The 21,624-nt window shown below is 43.3% G+C and overlaps 1 protein-coding gene across 2 annotated transcripts in view; it reads right to left on the bottom strand.

Annotated features, from left to right (window-relative positions):
• Positions 1 to 21,624, bottom strand: part of ASH1L (ASH1 like histone lysine methyltransferase) — a 177,879-nt gene that overhangs the window by 44,619 nt on the left and 111,636 nt on the right. For both annotated transcript variants that reach the window (XM_055139889.1, XM_055139890.1), the window contains exon 7: positions 2,988 to 3,082. In XM_055139889.1, coding sequence (XP_054995864.1) covers positions 2,988 to 3,082 — 95 coding nt within the window. The remainder of the gene's footprint in view (positions 1 to 2,987; positions 3,083 to 21,624) is intronic.

The raw sequence follows: 21,624 nt of genomic DNA, 5'->3' as shown, positions 1-21,624 counted from the left end.
GAGAGCCCGGCAAGCTACCGAGAGTATCTTGCCCGCACGGCAGAGCTGGCAAGCTACCCATGGCATATTCGATATGCCAAAAACAGTAACAAGTCTCACAATGGAGACATTACTGGTGCCCGCTTGAGCAAATCGATGAGCAACGGGATGACAGTGATACCGCATTATTAAACATGATGGTTGTCTTAAGGAAATATACTATGCAAGTATTTGAATGATGACTGAACTATTGCTTTTTTCATGGTACCATTAACTATTTTCTTTTACGGGGGACCAGAAAGTACAGTGGACAAGGTACTTGCCTTGAACGCACCCAACACAGGGTCACACACATGCAAGCCACAGCCATACCACCTAGTAATTTATCTTTCCATTCTACTTTCCTTCTCTTTACAAGTATGTACTACAGCAGCAAAACAATTAAAAAAGTCAAAGTTGGGGGAAGAGAAATATAACTTGGTGGCTGAGTGACCGCTTTCTACGTATGAGGACCTTGGGTCAATTATCAGCGTACAAAAATATAAAACTGTCAAAACTGGTCCTTAAAAGACAAAAGAAACTCCCCAACACCTTTCTTTGTCAGCAATATCATACGTGTTTTCTATAAACTGTGTGGAATGTGCAAGTTGTACATTTGCAAGAGAGTACTTTCTCTTTCTAAGAAAGCAAGCATCCATACAGTCCCCTGAGCACCCTCAGGTTAGTGCTTCTACTAACCTCAAGGATAAATTTTTCTGTCATCTAGTATCTTTCCTTTTTAAGTTTATTTAAGAAATTGCTGGGCCGGAGTGACATTACAGTGAGTAGGGCAATTGCCTTTCATGTGGCTGACCTAGGTTCAATCCCTGGCATCCCATATGGTCCCCGAAGTACTGCTAGGAGTAATTCCTGAGTGCAAAGCCAGGAGTCCCTGAGCATCACTGGGTATGACCCAAAAAGAAGAAAAAAAAAAAAAGGAAAAAAAGAAATTGCAGTAGTACACTATTTTCCTGAGTTCTGGACATTCCAGAAACAAACTCCTCTGTGCCTTACTCTCCCATGCACCCCCATGCCACGAACCCTGTAGTCTGGGCAGGCCCCACCTCCCACCCTCTCCCTTACACCAACCCTGAAAACGACCACCAGGCATGTCCCAAGTTAGCTTTTCAATGATTGACAACATCTCAGATACATATTCCCTAGGTGTATCTACAGGGAGATACACACTCTCTGCTTTCCCCTGTGCTTTGGAAGGGACTGGACTGGAGTCAGCCAAGTGAGTGAATAACATCAGATCAGCAGAGCATCTGCAACTTCAACAGTGTACTGTCCTGCCACCAACTGTGGTCCCAAGAGACTGAGAAGAGTCTGAGCAGACTTGGGGTGGTGAGCAACTTCTGAACCCTTCTGGTCACAGCTAGGCCAAGACTCATTCATCCCTTCCTATTCCCAGGGCATAGAGAACCTTCTCAGAGAGGCTGCAGTGATGGGCTGTCTATACCTCTTGCAGTGGGACACCAAAACCATGTTACCAACTACTGCAGATTTACTCTCATCTCACTGGGCTACTACTAAATACACTCTGGGCTTGGGTTCTTCAATGGAAAACCTGAATTCAGGTGCTTAGGAACTTTTTGTATGCCCGCACTTGGGACTGTGATGTATGAGGCCAAAAGGGCCTACAGCTTAAACTTGGGAATAGCAAAACCACCAAACCTTAAAGCAACAACGATGCTGGTTATTTCACAGAAATCAAGTGTGAGGTTGGGCTCCTACAGTGTATGATCTAGTTTGGGAAAGTCCTCCTAACTGGAATGGGATGTCAACAGGGCCAAGGAAAACGATGCCAGCTTAAGTTTCCCTGTGTTTTGAGGACTGACACTGGGTCTTTCCCTTTCTAGTCAGGAGTAATTTCTGAGTGCAGAGCCAGGGGTAACCCCTGTGCATCACCGGTGAGACCCAAAAAGCAAATAACCAAACAAAACCAAATAAAACAAAACCAAACAAAAACAACAACAACAACAACAAAACACATCTGACACTCTTCTTGGTTTTTTTTTTTTTTTTTTGTGAGACTAACAAAAACAATGTTAACAAAGCTCCCAGAAGAGAGAACTGGGAGGTGATGCAGGGAAAAAAAACTAGGGGTGGGGGATGGAGGGTGGGGTGGATAATGATAAGAGAAGGAAGAAGTGGAATGAGGAGAGAAAAGGGGGCTCAGAAAAGGGAGAAGAAGGAGAAGAGAAGGGTCAGATATGAAACACCCCACCCTATCAAGGGCTGGCTTCCTGCCTTGTGCACGGAACTGCTGGGTTAAGTTCCAACCACGCTCAACTTGAACTAAGTGAGTTGAAAAAATGAATAAGCAGAGATAATTACAATTTACGACTCAATATTAGAACAATTTCGAGTGTTTAGAGTTTGGTAACATTTAGGTGAATAAAAATATGCCATGAGAACTCTATTTATATCACTCCACCCAAGTTAAAACTGATTTGTTATGCATCGTTTCACTTCACAGTTATAATTTCCAAGAACATATGGACAAGGTGAAGAGGGGTCTCACTGTATGAATTAAATGGTAAAGAAGGGGGCTGGAAAATAGTTTATGAGCAAATGAGTCATATGTGCCTGACTCTGGTTCCACCACTGATATGACATGGTGTCTAGAGCACTGTTGGGTGCATCCTTGGGGGGGGGGTCCCCCAAAGTAGAGTGTGGCCCTGGTGGTCTCTGGTACTGTAGCATCTGAGCAGAACTGCACACTCAGGTCTTATCTCTGAATCACTTACCTAGTCAGCCAGTATCACTGGGAGTGGCCTAGGCGTCTGTCTAGGGACCGCTATGGAGGCTCCCCATTACCCACCAAAAAAAGGTAAAGAAAGATTCTGAAGCCACAGGAAATGTAGAAATGATAATGTCACAAATTTAGGATTTCATCCTAAATCCAAGAAATGGAATTTCCCCCTCTTCAGCAATACATTAAATTTTGTATACTGAATACTTACCAACATGAATGGGGGCTGGGAATAAACCATATTCATGCTCTCCTGGAGTATATTCCAATTTCTCCTTCTTTAACTGGATCAATCTGCTCTTTGGACTGTGATCAAATAAGAATGGGAAATAGTCAGAGGCAATGAAATTTCCTCCTGTAGTTAAATACAAAAAGCAACTCACTCTATCAGAATTATTTTTAATTTTTTTTTGAATTTTTGTTTTTTGGGCCACCCCTGGTGATTCTCAGGGGTTACTCCTGACTCTACACTTAGGAATTACTCTCAGGTGGCTCTGGAGTATGTATGAGATGCGAGGATTGAACCCGGATCAGTCGTGTGCAAGGATCCATTGTACTACTGCTCCAGTACCTGGAGTACTTATTTTAACAGTGTCTCAAATCTTGAACACAGATCTGGAAAAAGGATACAGTACTTTCATATATTTTCAGAACCTACATTTCTGGTACTATTTAAAGAGGCGTACGAAAGAATCTCTTAGGCGTTCTCTAAAAATTTAGCAGAATGATTTCTACTTCAGATTTGATAATAATGGTTGTCTTATATTCAGTTAATAACTTATAATTTACTAAGAACTTTCACACACACCATTTACATCACCCTGAGAAGAAGGTGAGAAGAAATGGTAGCACTAGTTAAACAGATCTGAGAAACAGCTGCTCTATCACGTTTAATGATCTGCCTTAATATTAGTGGATAATATGGGAGACTGAAGAAGATGAAAACCTGTCCATTTAATTTTGGCTTAAAATTTCTGCAAATAAGGGAGGAAACTAACATATTTATTTTCTCTATGAATTATAACATGCTACCTTAAAAATGGCAAAAACCAAGAGAACAAAAACCAAACCAGGCCCCTTTCTGTCTGAAGGCCAGCAGCTACACTTGACACCCTCTGACACAGAAATGCCCAATTCACAAACTAACCTCAAAAAAGATAGTGGGAGGGGCCGGAGCGATAGCACAGCGGGTAGGGCATTTGCCTTGCACTCGGCCGACCTGGGTTCGATCCCCGGCATCCCATATGGTCCCCCAAGCACTGCCAGGAGCAATTCCTGAGTGCAAAGCCAGGAGTAACCCCTGAGCATCGCTGGGTGTGACCCCCCAAAAAAAGCAAAAAAATAATAAATAAATAAAGTACAAAGTCTGGACAATTTAAAAAAAAAAAAAGATAGTGGGGGGGCTGGAGTGATAGCACAGTGGGTAAGGTGTTTGCCTTGCACGTGGCCAACCTGGGTTCGATTCCCAGCATCCCATATAATCCCCTGAGCACCGCCAGGAATAATTCTTGAGTGCAGAACCAGGAATAACCCCAGTGCATCGTCGGGTATGACACAAAAAAAAAACAAAACCAAAACCAAAACAAACCAAAATACCAAAAAAAGACAGCTGAATCCTCCCAGGGGGGACAGGTCTAAGGGCTGAAAACTCTGGGTTGATCTTGAATGGAGGCAGGGGAATCTGCTTTCCTTGCATGCTCCAGAAAATCCAGCAGCTCTCACCCACATCTGCCATTTTGCTGGCAGAAAAAAGGTCTAGTTCCAGAATTAATCTCAAAAAGAACATGATGCCACATAATTCTCCCAGGCAGACTGTCTGGGATGAAAGCTCTGGAAAGACACAGCAGCCTGTAGACACATCGACACCGTTCAGTGGCCTAGCTCCACAACTGAGCCTTCATCAGCTGCCAAGCCACCAGATGCATAGCTCCTGGATCACGCGGCCCCATAAGCCGTTGCACTACACCTCCAAATTTCGCAGAACTGCCCAGTAGGATCACAACAAATCTGATGGGAAAGTTGCGGAGAAGACCACCAATGAGTGGTCAGAAAAGGCCCAACCTAGCACCAACCAGCTCAATAAATCCTCAGACAATGACTTTTAGGAACACCATTTTGAGATAAAGCAATTGTTACAGACTGATTTTTATTGAGAATTTGTAAATCCATTCACTTTTCTGATGTAATAAACAATATGCAGTAAATTTGTTTGTGCCTGCTAAGGGGCAGGCTAGGATGGTGGGTGGGAAACTAGGGCTACTGATGGAGGGAAGGTTGTCACACTGGTGGTAATATTAGTGTTTGAACATTTAATGCCTGAAACTGTACTAAGGACAACTAAGTAAATCATGGTGTTATAATAAAAAATTACAGAGGCAGTCTGGTGAGCAACGCGGCCGGAGAAATGCTCCGGACCCGAATCCGGGCCAACAACAACAGGGATCCAGACGGAGGAGGTACAGCTGGCACACCTTCTCCGGATGGAGCCCTGGCGACACTGAGAAGCAACTAACACGGCTCCGGGTTGCGGGACTGGAACACATCCGAGCCGCGCGTGCGGCCGCGCGACCTTTTCTAAAAACTGAAAACATGCAATCTTTTAATGACAAACCAATTATCAAATGCTTCCTTAGTAGGGCTGTCTTCCTTGGGGGGAAACTCCAACAACAATAGTGAGTATTGTTTTGCAATATGGAATGTAATCAAGGTAGAGAGAAAATGAAGTGAAATTCATCAGTTATACAGTTGGGGGGGCTGTGGCAGGGGGTATACTGGGGAATTTGGTGGTGGAATATGGGCACTGGTGAAGGGATGGTGTTTGAATATTGTATAACTGAGACATAACCCTGAAAACTTTGTAACTTTCTACATGGTGATACAATAAAAATTAAAAAAAAAAATTACACCCCCCACCAAACAAACAAAAAATCCAAAAACCCAGGCCAGAGAGATACTGCAGGGATTAAGGCCCTTACCCTGTAAGTAGCTGATGTAGCTGACTGAGCACTGCAAGGTCTCCTGAGCACAGACCTTGGAGTGGTCCCCAGTACCACTGGGTGTGGCCTCAAACAAAAACAAAAGAAGAAAAGCCCAGCATATTACAAAAAATAGACATCCTAATACAGGATTTGCAGATGAGAAATCTGAGGTCGAATGATATAAGCTGATCTTGAAAGTTAATTTTTTTTGAAATCTGGTTTTAAATTTTCTTGTTTTGTTTTTGGGCCATACTTGGCAGTGCTAAGGGCTTATCCCTGGTGGGCTGGGGCACCATATGGGGTGCCAGGGATTGAACCTGGGTCAGATGAGTGCAAGGCAAGTGCCCCACCGATAACACTACTGTCCTGGACCCTTTAGGCTTTGGCCCCTAATTTTTTTTTAAATCATGCTGTGCTCAGGATCACTCTTGTCAGGGCTCAGGGAACTGTCAGTGCTGGATATCAAACTCCTGTTAGTCGCCTGAAAGTGCTGGCCCTCTGTACTCTCTCGGCCTGTGAAAACTGACAATGAGCCATGACTAATAATGAGATGATATGGAAAATGAACTTTAGGCTGAGAGAACAGCTAATCTAAGAATCAAAGTCAGAATGATATTAATAAATTAAAGGGAATAAAAGAAGGGTGAAGCAGTCAGGTCAGAGTCACAAACTAGGCCATGTAAATTAATTAAAGAAGTGGCAAAAGATCTGTATGACAACTATAAAGTAGCAAAGTCATATTAGCTTGATATACATATCTAAATATATTTATAATTTTTGTTTTTGGGTCACACCCAGTGATGCTCAGGGGTTACTCCAGATGCTACACTCAGGAATTACTTCTGGAGGTGCTCAGGGGACCATATGGAATGTTGGCGACTAAATCCAGGTCAGCTGCATGTATGTATTTCTGGCATATATCAGGCTGTATGTACCTCTGGCCAAACTCCTCTTATTTCAAGAAACCTTTAAATGATTATAAACAGAAAAAAAAATTGTGGGGCCACACTCACTGATGCTTAGATAATACTCCGAGCTCTCCAGCTCTGTCCTCAGGGGCCATAAAAAGCATTGCTTGTGAGACCATGTGGTGCTGATGATCAAACATGGGCATCATCATACAGCACACAAGGCATGCTCTCAGACATGACTGCCACCTCTGACTCCAGAAGGCTGCTTTTAACCTAATCTCTCTCTCTCTTTCGCTCCATCCCCTCACCCACCTCTATCTCTGCTTTTTGGGTCACACCCACCAATGCTCAGGCATTATTTCTGGCTCTGCACTCAGGAATTACTGAACATGGGTAGATCTCATGCAAGGCAAACACCCTCCTGGCTGTACTATTGCTCTGGCCCTCTGCTTACTTTCAAAGTCAAATATATCAAGGGGCTGGAGCAACACACAGTGGGTAGGGCGTTTGCCTTGCATGCGGCCGACCCGGGTTCGATTCCTAGCACCCTGCCAGGGGTGATTCCTGAGTGCAGAGCCAGGAGTAACCTCTGTGCATTGCCGAGTGTGACCCAAAAAGAAAAAAAAAAAAGAAGAAGAACAAATATATCAAGAAAGAAAATTGTCTAGAGCCAGGTACATTGTGTGAAAGAAAATCTGGTGCATACTTCATTTGAGAATTATTCAAGTTAACAAAAATAGGGACTTGGAGCAACAGCATAGCAGGTAGGGCGTTTCCCTTGCAAGTGGCCGACCCGGGTTCGATTTCTCTGTCCCTCCTGGAGAGCTCCACAAGCTACCGAGAATATCCAGCCAGCACACAGAGCCTGGCAAGTTACCCACGGCATATTTGATATGCCAAAAACAGTAACAACACGTCTCACAATGGAGACGTTACTGGTGCTCGCTCGAGCAAATCTATGAACAATGGGATGACAGTGCAACAGTGTGAACTAAAATAGATGACATAAAAGGTTTCATTTAGTTAAAAAAAAAAAGGAATGTAGGACTGGAGAGATAGGACTGTGGGTAGGGTATTCGCTTTGCATGTGGCTGACCAGTTAGATTCCTTGACATCAAAGATGGGTGTGGCCCAAAAACCAAAGGAAAAACAAACAAGAATTATAAGTAAAACTAATTTTTACAGTGTTATCAGAGCAAGCTAGAGTAGTCTTTTATGGTTTTTTTTGCTTGTTTGCTTCTGGATATATTTGGTGATGCTCAGGGGTTACTATTGTTTCTGCACTCCTGGCAGTGCTTGGGGGACCATATGCAATGCTGGGGAATCAAACGAAGTTTGGCTGCTTGCTAAGCAAGTGTCCTACTCTGTACTATCGCTCAGCCCAAGAGTTGTCTTTTATGTAAAAGAACAGTTAGGAAGAAAATTTTTGGGGCCGGAGCGATAGCACAGCGGGTAGGGCGTTTGCCTTGCACGCGGCTGACCTGGGTTCGATCCCCGGCATCCCATATGGTCCCCCAAGCACCGCCAGGGGTGATTCCTGAGTGCAAAGCCAGGAGTAACCCCTGAGCATTGCTGGGTGTGACCCAAAAAAGCAAAAAAAAAAAAAAAAAATTTTTGGCACTTTGAGATGAACAAATATATAAAACTATTACCAAAAAAATCCAGGACTGTAATGGTAGCTCAATGAGTTGAACACACGATTCACAGTATCACATGATCCCTGGTACAACCCCATTCCATATATATGTCTAAGATATGTGGTACCATTTTAGTAATATTGAATATAATTGTTTTCCTAGTTCTTAGCCAAGTCTGACTTCTAAAAAAATTGGGGAAGGGGGACATCCCCAGTTATGCTCTGGGTTTATTCTTATTATCTTCTGGGCTAATTCTTCCTGTCTTCTGGGCTCTGGGGTGATTTTTAGGCCCACATTTTGGGGGAGCCATCATCAGTTATGCTCTGGGCTCATTCTTGGTTTTTGGCTTATTCCTGGCCCTACAGTCAAGGATGACTACTGGTGGGGTTTCAGGAGCCGTATGTGGTGCTGGGAATTGAACCCATCACATATCTAAGTTAGATGTTATTTGTGATGGATGTCCATTTTTGATATGACTGAAATTGAAAAATGAGACTACTAAAATAACGGACATGTGTGTAAATGAGAAAAGCCCTTTAGGCCAAGAGAGGTGACCTAATAGACTAAGTACCTGCTTTGCATGCAAGCCACATGCAATCCCTGAGCATGATCCTGAGCACTGGCAGCAATCCCCAAATAGAGACCTAGTTGTAGCAACTGAGTGTTGTAGGTTATGGCCCAAAAACATTAATAATAATAAAAAAAAAAGCATTTGTGGGGCTGGAGCAATAACACAGCGGGTAGGACATTTGCCTTGCACGCATCCAATCCGGGTTCGATTTCCAGCATCCCGTATGGACTCCTGAGCACCGCCAGGAGCAATTCCTGAGTGCAGAGCCAGGAATAATCCCTGTGCATTGCCAGGTGTGACCCAACAACAAAACAAAACAAAACAACCCACATTTGTTTTTCTCATCAAAAAAGGTAATTTGCAAATCATACCATTCTACTTATAAACACAAATTATTCAGTATTTGTGTCTGTCTAAAAAAACAAACAAACAAACAAACAAACAAACAAAACACAAAACCCCAAACCTTCATTACTGGGCCACAGTCAGTGGTGCACAGGGATCATTCCTGCTGGGCTGTGGGGATCATATGTGGTACTGGGATTGAACCCTGGATTATCCAAACATAAGGCTACAGCCAGCAGTGCTCAGGTGAACTATGTGAGTCTGGAACTAATAGGGACTGACAGCATGAAAGGCAAGCACTTCAATCTCTGTCTTCCTTGTGATCCTGAAGCTTTTGTGTTGTTGTTGCTGGTTATTAAATTACTTACTGATTAAGTTCTAAATACAAATGGATTTGTTAAAAAATGATTAAAGTAAATGGAGGAGTAACAACATGGGAGCCAATACACAGATTTAGCATAGTTCAATTGTTAGTCATTTTGGTAACAAAGGCAGTTTCCATAGTGCCCATGAAATTCAAAGAGCAAATAAAACCTCCTTCCTAGCAACCTGTAATGTATTTTTAGCTAATTATGGAAAGCCATTTAAATTCAGACCAGGATTCTATAATCTTTCTTATATTAGCTAAAATGAAGTCTACTGAAATACTAAAATAATTGTTGAATAGAGAGAAGACATTACACAAAGGACAAAATATACAAAGGCCATACACAGGAAATCAATAGCAAATTCCTAAATATAAGCACTAGAGTGCCAAGAAATCAAAGGGCTATGGATCATTACAACATTTATTAAAAAGTTTGCAACCCACCGTACCACGGGTAGGGTGCTTGCCTTATATGTAGCCAACCCAGGATCAATCCTTAGCATCCCATATGGTCCCCCAGGGCACTGCCAGGAGAACAGAAGGTACAGACCCTTATTCACTGCTGGTAGAAACGTCAACTGCTCTACGTTTTTGGTAAACAATATGGATAATTCTCAGAAAATTTAAAACTTGAACTCCTATATGACTCAGCAACTTCATGTCTGGGTATCTACCCAAAGGGCTCAAAAACTATTCAGAAAAGACATTTGTACTACTATGTTCTTTGTAGCACTCTTCACAATAGTCAAAATCTGGAAACAACCAAGTGTCCAATGGGGCTGGAGCGATAGCACAGCGGGTAGGGCGTTTGCCTTGCACGAGGCCAACCCGGGTTCGATTCCCAGCATCCCATATGGTCCCCTGAGCACCGCTAGGGTTAATTCCTGAGTGCAGAGCCAGGAGTGACCCCTGTGCATTGCCGGGTGTGACCCAAAAATTAAAAAAAAAAAGACCAAAAAAAACAACAACAACCAAGTATCCAAGAACAGATGAGTAGAAGGTTAAAGAAATAGTACAGTAGGTAAGGTGCTGATCATGCACATGGCTGACTTGGGTTCAATCCCTGGCACCCTGTATACGATCCCCCAGTCCCCACTAGGAATGATCCCTGAACACAGCCAGGTGTGGAACATAAACCAAGGGGAGCGGGGGGGGGGGGGGGGAGGAGAACAGATAACTAGATAATAAAACTATGGAACATATATATATAATGGATATACTAACCAAGTAGTAACTTGGTTATAAGATGAAATCATGTAATTTCTTGCTACACAGATAATCTGGAGAGTATTATGCTGAAAGTCAGAGGGAGAGAGAGACAGATACAGAACCTTTCTCATATATGGGATATAAAGAAAGACAGTAGGGGAATAACGAATGCCCAAAAGAGACAGACAGTGTACTGGTCTTTAGTAGAAAAGCTTGGGGTGGGGTAGGGTCTAGTGGAATGGTGGAGGGTGATGCTAGGAAAATGGTGGAGAATAGCAGACACCTGTGGAGAGTGTGTTGCTGAAATGATTTATACAAGAAACTCTACCGTTATTAGTACTGTAAACCAGAATACCTAAAATGAAACAAAATTTAAAAATAAGAAAGGGTAAAGGGCAGGGGAAATTGGGACACAACTTCAACAAACTTAGATAAGACTATCAATAGTTGTGATGAAACTCAGAATTCTAAGTTTTTCCATGAAGAGCAAATAGCTTAACCCTCCCCCCCATATATGGTGCTGGAGGGAGCAATAGCACAGTGGGCAGGTGTTTGCCTTGCACGTGGCCGACCGGGGTTTGATTCCCAGCATCCCATATGGTCCCCTGAGCACCGCCAGGGGTGATTCCTGAGTGCAGAGCTAGGAGTAACCCCTATGCATCGCCGGTGAGACCCAAAAAGCAAAAAACAAAACAAAACAAAAACAACAAAACCACATCTGATACTCTTCTTGTTTTGTTTTTTGGGTCACCTCTGACAGTGCTCAGAGTTTTGCACTTAGGGATCACTACTGGCTGGACTCAGGGAACCATATGTGGTGCCAGGGCAGAGTCCAGGGTCAGTACATGCAAGGCAAGCAACTTACTATGGTACTATCTCTCTAGTCTACAACATCTCACACTTAACATTTAACAGCTAAACCTAAGAGATGAGATCTCCAGAGTACACAGAGAAATAAGCCTTACTTTTTCGTTTCCTGACTATTGCACTTTGCCTACCATCAATATGACAATACCCCTCCACCAGTGGTCCCTAGGTTCACCTGCTCCCTCCCCCTTTCTCATAAGTAAAGTCAGTTCTGCTTAAAGAGTCCAAGGATTTGTTATCATTGCTCATTGCTTATTACCTTACCTTGCTTTTTAATCTACAAATGAGATCACCCTGTATTTGTCTTTCTTTCTCTGATTTATTTTGCCTAAAGCACACCTTCTAGTTCTATAAGTGTAGCAAAAAGAAAGACTTCATTTTGAGAAATAGTTCTTAATTTGCCAAAGTATTCACCGTAATAACCACACAGCGAAGTGCAGAGGCAGTTGACCAAAACATAGTGTTTTCTGCGAAAGAGGTCTATTTACTTGACATAAAACTCCAGTGGCTGATAAGCACCACATTTTCTTCCCTGTCTCATCTGAGGTAAAAAGTTATCTTCTGAAAAGAAGCTGGTGTGCATATCTAGAGACTTTTTTGTGGTTCCCTGTGAAAACACATCTACAGGGTGGGGGGGGTGACCGGGGGAGAGCCCCGGTGGCTCTCCCCGTGGGCCGCCCTCGGGTTCGAGGGGGACAATCCTGGGCCATGGGGCAGACGGAGGAGGAAATGAGGGCCAAGCCAGTTGCTCGATCAGTTGTCATTTATTCCATTCTCCTGTCTCTCCCTCCGCTTCTCTCCCAGTTCTGGATCTCTCCGTGGATCTTGCCACCTGTATCTGGCCCCCTAAACCACTCTTACAGCCTAGTTAAATCTCCCCAGCATGAGCGGGTTGGGGCTTACACATAGGTGTGGTCACAATCAATAGGGTTAAAGTTCTTTCCCTCAGGGGATCCTGCTTCTAGGACAGATTCTCTTTGAGGACAACTCACCCAAGGGTTAATCCCATGAGTGTGTCTTTCCTCTCCTCATCTAGCAAACATATAAACATTCATAATATTAAATATTTTGTATGGACACAATTAAGAGATGCATTAAGTTTATAGAATTGCTCTCCTGGGGCCATCTCAATCACAGACTACAGTGCTCAGGCCAGATCAGTCTTTCCTATCCCTAGCAGGGTCCTAGTCTCATCGTTACATTTGGATCATGACAGCATTTGTCCATGATCAAGCTCTTAACTTATGGTTAAGAATTAGACACTTTCGCCAGGCCCATCTCGATGCCAGGGTAGCACAAAACTCACTGCTTGCCCTGGATCCGTCCCGTCCCTCGTCGGGACCCTGATTTTGGGGTGCTAGGAACTGAGGGCAACTGAGGCTTAAGTGGAGAAAGTAGATGACCGGGAGGGAATAATATCTGAAGCCAATTAAGTCCCAAGTTACAAAAGCATAATATTGTCTTCTTGTGTCTATACAAAAGGGCCATTGCTTTAAAGTAAACTATTCAAAAGACATAAGGAGAGGAGAAAGGCAATATTAACTTACAATATAAGTTCAGGGTCCTAGAAAGATCTGACCTTACAAATTAACAGTCTGATTAACTGGGGAAGCTAGCATAGAGAAGTGGTTACAGATAGACAAAGGAACGGGAGTGACTCAGGAGCACCTTGATCAACTGGGATAAACCTAAGCTCCTTGTGACAAAGGGGAAAAGGACAAAGCAATGTCATCCTACAGTTCCCAACCAGAGGATACACAGTGATCCCCTGGTTTTGGTGGCCAGCCAGTCTTATGTAATGGGACCCAGAAAACTAGAACAGAAAACTAATTCCCTCCCTTTTGGTCACACCTGGCAGTGGTTGGGGTGCTTGGGGACTGGCTGCAGGCAAGACAAGCACCTTAATCCCTGCACTACCTCTTCACAGCTGCAGAGGTAGTGTGAAGTGCTTCTTCCGCACCCCCTTTTCCTTTGTTCATGTCATCACAAAGAGTCTATATAGGCTTAGTTGCAGAATAGCAAAAGACAACAGTCTGTGGTATACGGGATTAAACAGGCTGTGCCAGCGCCAGGAATCATACTTGGCCAACCAGAAAGTGCTGGGGATCAAACACATGACTTCATGCATGCAAAACAGGTCGCAACCATTGAGTCATATTCCTGCACTGGAGAAAATGACTAGTCCCCAAACTCTTTCCTCTCCAGTGGCAGCAAATGCTAAGCCTTTTACAGGGTAGATGACTGTGAGTTTACTTTAAAGCAATATTCTCAAGGGAAAGACTTCTAACTGAAAACACTTAGGCATAATAGATACAAAGGACATTCTATTCAAAAGAAACAGAATACACGTTCTTCTCAAGCATACACAAACTAGTCTTCAGAATGGACTATATATAAGCCAAAAATGAGTCAATAAATTTAAGAAGACCAACATTCTTTTAAACATCAGTAATAAACATAATGGCGTGACTACAGAAATCAACTATAAGAAGAAACCTGGGTGGCATAATAATTCTGAACATACTCAGTACATTTTTATGTCTTGGAATAGTGAACTATGTGGCATATGTATTACAGCACTTTATAATACAGTCTCAGTATTTCCCTGAGCTCAGACAGTTGAAGACAGACACTTTTTGTTGCTGCTGCCAATCTGGAAGAAACAAAACAATACTGAGATCTGGAACTCCAAGAAAATGAATTTGGAAAATTAGTTTCAGTGAGATCGGATCTGATGGATACCCTGATGACAAATTTTCTGAAACATAGAACAAATAAAATAACTAGCGTTTAACTCCTGAAATTCCAGAGAATTTGTGATAACAAATGAGTGATGTTTCAAGCTGCTAAGACTGTGGTAATATGCAAAAAGGAATAGAAAGTTCACAGGGCCAGAGTGATAGTAGAGTGGGGAGGGCGCTTGCCTCACACACGGCCAACAGGGTTCAATCCCCGGCCTCCCCTATGGTCCTCAAGTACTGCTAGGAATTATTCCTGAGTGCAGAGCTAGAGTAACCCTTGAGCATCACTGGGTGTGATCCCGAAACAAAAGTTCATCTCTCTTTCTGTTCTGAAAAGGGACTGGAAGGGATGACCCCAGAGTAATAATGACACCCCAAGAATAAATAACACACCAAATAACAAAGTTTGGCAACGCACGGTGGTTACTCCTGACTTTGCAATCAGGAATTACTCCTGGCAGTGTTCAGGGGACCATATGGGATGCTGGGGATCAAACCTGGGTCGGCCGTGTGCAAGGCAAACGCCCTACCTACTGTGCTATCACTCCAGCCTCCAAAGTTTGCTTTTTAAATAATAATCTCCACTGAAAGAAATCAAAGCTTTTAGGTAAAATCGTCAACTCAGTTTGAAGGTAAGAATACAGCAGTAGATCTAGTAAATAAACAAAATAAACAAACCAGGGTAAATGATAGCTCCTCAGGCACAATCTTGGAAATGTGTGTATACCACAGATGGCAGCAGCAGATCATAAAATACTGATAGTGTTTGGGGGCCACACCTGGCAGTACTCACAGGCTTTTTCAGTATGCAGCTCAGGGGAATTGTCTCTAGCAATGCTTGGGGGGACTGTTGAGTGCTAGGGAATGCATATCAAGTCTATGCTCTGATGTTTTGAGCTGTCTCCCTGGACCTAATACTCTAATTTTGAAAGTACCCCAATTCACATCAAATTTAAAAGTATTGAAAATTCAAAAGAAAATTCAAATTAAAAAGAAGGAAGAGTGAGAGCTCATCTTCATTGAACAATTTTAGCTAATAAATACTTAAGAAATAGCAGAATTTGGGGCTGGGGCGATAGCATAGTGGGTAGGGCATTTGCCTTGCACTCGGCTGACCCGGGTTCGATTCCCAGCATCCCATATGGTCCCCTGAGAACTGCCAGGGGTGGTTCCTGAGTGCAGAGCCAGGAGTAACCCCTGTGCATCACCAGGCGTGACCCGAAAAGAAAAAAAAAGGCAGAATTAGAAAATTATCAATTATAATGCTAGTACTAATTTAGGTGAGAATCATAATGGACCCTACAGGGATCACAATGAATCCTATAACATTAGATAACAAGACTGTTGGAGAGGGAGTGGAATTGATATTGTTAAACAGTGCTGAAACAACTGTACTATGAACAACTTTGTAAATCACGGTGTTGAAAGCAAAACCAAAAAAAGACTGCCAGAGAACAGTCCGCAGTCAATCATCAAACTCTTGACAATAAGAAAAACTCAACTTTACACTGGAGAGATCTGATGGGTGCCCCCTTAGCCAAGTGATCAGATATAGCATAAGTCATAGTGGGATATTAAATGAGAGGCATTAGGTAAAAACTACTGTATCACACATGCTATATTCCTGCCCTGATTATTTACCCTAAATCACAGGAAGGGAGCTATAGAGATAGTGCAAATGGAGAGTCTGGTCATTAGCACTGTGTACCAGCAAGTACAGTCCTGGCTGCCCCTGAGCACCACTGTGTGGCTCTGGAGGCCCCCCGCTCACTGAATCCAAGCACTATACTGCTGAATGTAATGCCTGGACTGCTGGCTGAGTATATGGCTCTGGGGGCTCCCAAAGCACTGCTGAAGAGGTAACCCAGACACACAAAATAATAAAAACAAAAACAAATCACAACAACCCAGAAACTTAAGAGTGCAATACATTCTATAAGACAATCAATGAGCTTAGTTTCTAGAAATAAAACAAGCAACAAAAAGGTAGGGAACACTCTAATCTACTACACTAGATAAATATACCTGTAGCACATCATGTACCCATGGTATCTGCTGAATCCTATGTTAAAATGAAAGGAATTGCTACGATACGACAGAACTATTTGAAGAAGCAAAGGTGAGCTATATTGTAAAAAACTAAAGCTCGCCAACGGGTGTGTGCACTCTCCGGGTGGCTCTGTCTCACCACCCATGTTCGGTGCCCTGGAACCACTGTGTGTGCTGTCGGTCAAGGGCAGGCGACTGAAGGAAGAAGGCCAAACTGGTTGCTAGGTCAGTTTATTTCATTCTCTCTCTCTGCTCTCCCAGCTCCCGATCTCTCTCTGGATCTGTGGATCTCGCCCCCCCACCCACTCTTACAGCCTAGTTAAATCTCCCCAGCATGAGGGGGTTGGGGTGTACACATAGGTGTGGTCACCATCAATAGGGTTGAGGTTCCTTTCCCTCAGGGGATGCTTATCCTAGGACTGACTCCCTTTCGGCAGGAGGATCCACCCAAGGGTGAAGTCCCATGAGTGTGTTTCTCCTCTCCTCAGCCAGCAAACATATAAGAATCTGTTTTTCATAATATTAATCATTTTGTATGGACACAATAAGAAATGCATTAAAGCTTACAGAATTGCTCTCCAGGGGCCATCTCGATCTCAGACTACAGTGCTCAGGCCAGATCAGTTTTTCCTATCCCTAGCAGGGTCCTAGTCTCATCATTACTTTGGATCATGACAGCATTTGTCTATGATCAATAATTCTTAATTTATAGTTAAGAATTAGGCACTTTGGCCAGGCCCATCTCGATGCCAGGGTAGCACAAAACTCACCGCTTGCCCTGGATCCGTCCCGTCCCTCGTCGGGACCCTGATTTTGGGGTGCTAGGAACCGAGGGCAACTGAGGCTTAAGTGGAGAAAGCAGATGACCGGGAGGGAATAATATTTGAAGCCAATTAAGTCCCAAGTTACAAAAACATAATATTGTCTTCTTGTGTCTATACAAAAAAGACATAGCTTTAAAGTAAATTATTCAAAAGGCATAAAGAGGGGAGAAAGGCAATGTTATAATATTCAGTGTCTAGGAAGGTCTGACCTTACAAATTAGCAGAGTCAGATTAAGGGAAAGCATGGGATTAACTGTTTTGGGGAAGAGAGCAAAGAGAAGTGATTATAGCTAAACAAAGGAATGGGAGAGATTCCGGAACACCTTGATGGGTGAGACTGGGGTAAGCCTAAACTCTGGGAAAAACCTGGACAAGCTACTCATGGCAAGGGGGGAGAGGACAAAGTAATGTCATCCTACACTATATATTGGATGGTTATTTCACAATGAGCCATCTGAAAACTCCTAGGATGGTATGTGCATGTTATTGTGATCAATGCACATTTAGGAACACCAAAAATCACAACATTTTATATTAAGCCATATATATGAGAGTCTCTTGCACCAGTGCCTGGATGTCTTCACTGGGCCACCGAGCAGAGCCCTGGCAGCTGAAGACCTCCGGAACCCAGCCAAAGCCACACTCAAGGCCCTCTCCACATGTTCGAACAAACCTCACATGAAGAAACCAGTAGAGGAACCCAGGTGTGTGGGGCTTGGGGCTGAGATATCCAAGCATGCTTGGACTGGTACTGGGCCTCCTCCACCCAGACCCCCCATTTTCCAGTAGCTTGGCAGCCACACCCACAAACTGCCCTCAGCGCTGTGTAATCCCATCAATGGCCAAGACCCAGAGACTATAAAACAACGACTTCTTAAACCCTAGTTCTCCCTGTCAAGAGAACCTGGCAAGGTACCAAGAGCATCTTGTCTGCATGGCAGAGCCTAGCAAGATCTTCATGGCGTATTCGATATGCCAAATATAGTAGCAATGATGGGTCTTATTGTCTCATTCCCCTTACCCTGAAAGAGCCTCCAATGCGGTACCACTGGGAAAAACGAGTAAAGAGAGGCTGCTAAAATCTCAGGGGTAGGACAAATGGAGACATTACTGGTGCCCACCCAGCAAATCGATGATCGATGGGATTACAGTGATACAGTGATCTATATCATTAGAGGAACATGTCACCACAAGTTGAGGTAATGACTTGTCTAGCACAGTTGGGATGTTTTAAATTTGCTTTAAAAAAATGTGGACAAATTTAAGTATTTTATCATTTAAAAAAATTATCGTTTAATGCAGGTCACTGTGATAAAGTACACAATAGTATACAATTAAAATACTACTGTATACTTAAAATTGTCCTTTATTATTGACTGTTTCACTTGATGTAGCATATTTTCAAAGTTCAACTATATTGTAGGTTCCCAAAATTCTCCCTTTTAATGTTCAATAACATTTATTTGCATGTATAGAATCTAGGTTATTTTTGCTCTATCTTTAATCTTATCATTACATTAAATAATGTATCTAATAGGGGGCTGGAGTGATATGATAGCACAGCGGGTAGGGAGTTTGCCTTGCACGCGGCTGACCCGGGTTCGATTCCCAGCATCCCATATGGTCCCCTGAGCATGTCCAGGGTGCATCGCTGGGTGTGACCCAAAAAGAAAAAAATATCATCATGTATCTAATAAAGCCCAATGAAATGTATTAAAGAATAGACAAGTTCAATATTTAATTTTTTGAGAATCGTCCATATTGTTTTCCAGAAGGGCTGAACCAGTCGGCATTCCCACCAACAGTACAGAAGGGTCCCTTTCTCCCCACATCCTCTCCAACAGCGGTTGCTTTTGTTCTTTTGGATGTGTGCTAGTCTCTGTGGTGTGAGGTGATATCTCATGGTTGTTTTGATCTGCATCTCCCTGATGATTAGTGATGTAGAGCACTTTTTCATGTGCCTTTTGGCCATTCGTATCTCTTCCTTGGTAAAGTTTCTGTTCATTTCTTCACCTCATCTTCCCATTTGACCCAGCAATACCACTGCTGGGAATATATCCCAGAGAAGCAAAAAAGTATAGTCGAAATGACATCTGCACTTATATGTTCATTGCAGCACTGTTTACAATAGCCAGAATCTGGAAAAAACCTGAGTGCCCTAGAACAGATGACTGGTTGAAGAAACTTTGGTACATCTATACAATGGAATACTATGCAGCTGTTAGAAAAAAGGAGGTCATGAATTTTGCATGTAAGTGGATCGGCATGGAAAGTATCATGCTAAGTGAAATGAGTCAGAAAGAGAAAGACAGACATAGAAAGATTGTACTCATCTGTGGAATATAGAATAACAGAGTAGGAGACGAACACCCAAGAATAGAAGAATAGTAGAAATAAGTACCAGTAGGCTGACTCCATGGCTTGGAAGCTGGCCTCACATTCTGGGGAGAGGGCAACTCAGAGAAGGGATCATCAAGTATAATGCAGTCGGAGGCCATGCGGGGGGGAAGGATGATGCGGGCTGAATGTAGACTAGAGACTGAACACAGTGGCCACTCAACACCTCTATTGTGAACCACAACACCTAATTAGAGAGAGAGAACAAAAGGAAATGCCCTGCCACAGTGGCAGGGTGCGGTGGGGGAAGATGGGATTGGGGAGGGTAGGAGGGATGCTGGGTTTACTGGTGGTGGAGAATGGGCAGTGGTGAAGGGATGGGTCCTCAATCTTTGTATGGGGGAAACATGAGCACAAAAATGTATAAATATGTAACTGTACCCTCACGGTGATTCACTAATTAAACATAAATAAATTAAAAAAAAAAAAGAATAGACAAGTTCAAAGTAAGTTATTTCGATGAAGCCACTTCACTCTCACTAGAGGGGGCTAGAACAGCACAACCTACTGCCCACAGAATGCCAGTTTATAAACTCATCTTCTTTAGCCTTAAAATGGAATAGGAAAGCTTCTACAGATCAATAATGGTGATGTGCCTTCTCTCTCAACTTTTCTCAATACCTAAGTAGCAGGTTGAACTTTCACAAATCATAATTCCTAATTTCTGAACGATATGACAGTATGAGATATTTCAGCTCACATGGAGTCAAATCACATGTAGAGATTTTTTGAATCATTTGTTAATGAAATCTTAATTGCTGCTTTTATGAAAGACAAGCAACTTCTGGGTTAGAGATTCGGCTCAAAAGTCGAGCACATGCCTTTCATATGTGAGCCTGAGTCTGATCTTTGATACTGAATGATACTCCAAAAGCACAGCCCAGTTTTGGAATTCTGGTATTTAGTCCAGAGGTATTTCTGCCAGCAGTCGCTGCATTCCGAGATTGGTTTCTGTGGCACTGGGATCATGGCTGTTCAGGAGCGGAGGAGCTGTTCATGGGCGACCGCTTTGGGTCTCATTTGAGCAGGAAGCAGTTCTGCTCCCCCACGCAAGATCCTCCATGCATCCTGTCCCATCACTGCAAACTCCTATCTCTCCGTCCAACTGGTTCTGAATGGTGGCAGTTGGTATGCTGTCCAGGGAGGAAAAGGCCAAGGGAGAGAAATCCTTCCCCTCCCGGGGCTGCATGGGGCCATAGCTAAGTTCAGAGTCCAGGAGTATATCTGCCAGCAGCCACTGCGTTCTGAGATTGGTTTCTGTGCCTCTGGGATAATGGATGCTTAAGGGTGGTGGAGCCATTCCTGAGCATATTTTTTGTATATCAGGAAAGGTCGCTTATGCGGCTGCGCAGTGTGGAGAAGTCCTAGTCCTGCATACTGGAGCCGCGTTAGTAGAAGCTCAGTGTCGCCGGGGCTCCATCTGGAGAAGGCGTGCTGGCGGTACCTTCTCCGTCTGGCACCCTGGTGTTGGCCTAGTCTGGGTCTGGAGTATTCTCCGGCTTGAGGTGCCTGCTGGAACGGCCTGGATCTTCACTGTTGGCTGTGGCAAGATGGCGCTGAGGGCAGGTCGAGGGCGTGACATCTGGCGGCCAAGGCAAATTGGAAACTGGGCTGGCGCTGCCCCGTTCCAGTGCCCCCCTCCCCCCGGTCAGCTGTTATTTTAAAAATTTATTTTCTAGGAAGGCAAGAAACCCTCATACTTGAATCTTAATAAGGTGACTACAGGAAAAAAAAATTTCAGAAAAAACTTATAAGACAAATAAATAGAGTTGGAGAGATAGTACAGTGATAAGGTGCTTGCTTTGCATGCATCACAGGACCCCTTAATATATGTAGTACTTCGATCCCCTCTAATACTCATGCTCTAAGACTCATGTGGCTAAAAGTATTGATTCAAATGAAAATTTTAGGAAGTGATGTTCAACAAGAGAAAAGTTAGAAAAGACAACACA

This window comes from Sorex araneus, chromosome 5, assembly GCF_027595985.1.
Source record: "Sorex araneus isolate mSorAra2 chromosome 5, mSorAra2.pri, whole genome shotgun sequence".
Classification (NCBI taxonomy): domain Eukaryota; kingdom Metazoa; phylum Chordata; class Mammalia; order Eulipotyphla; family Soricidae; genus Sorex; species Sorex araneus.
Note: the sequence above shows the minus strand (reverse complement) of the source record. Positions and strands in the feature narration are given on the sequence as shown.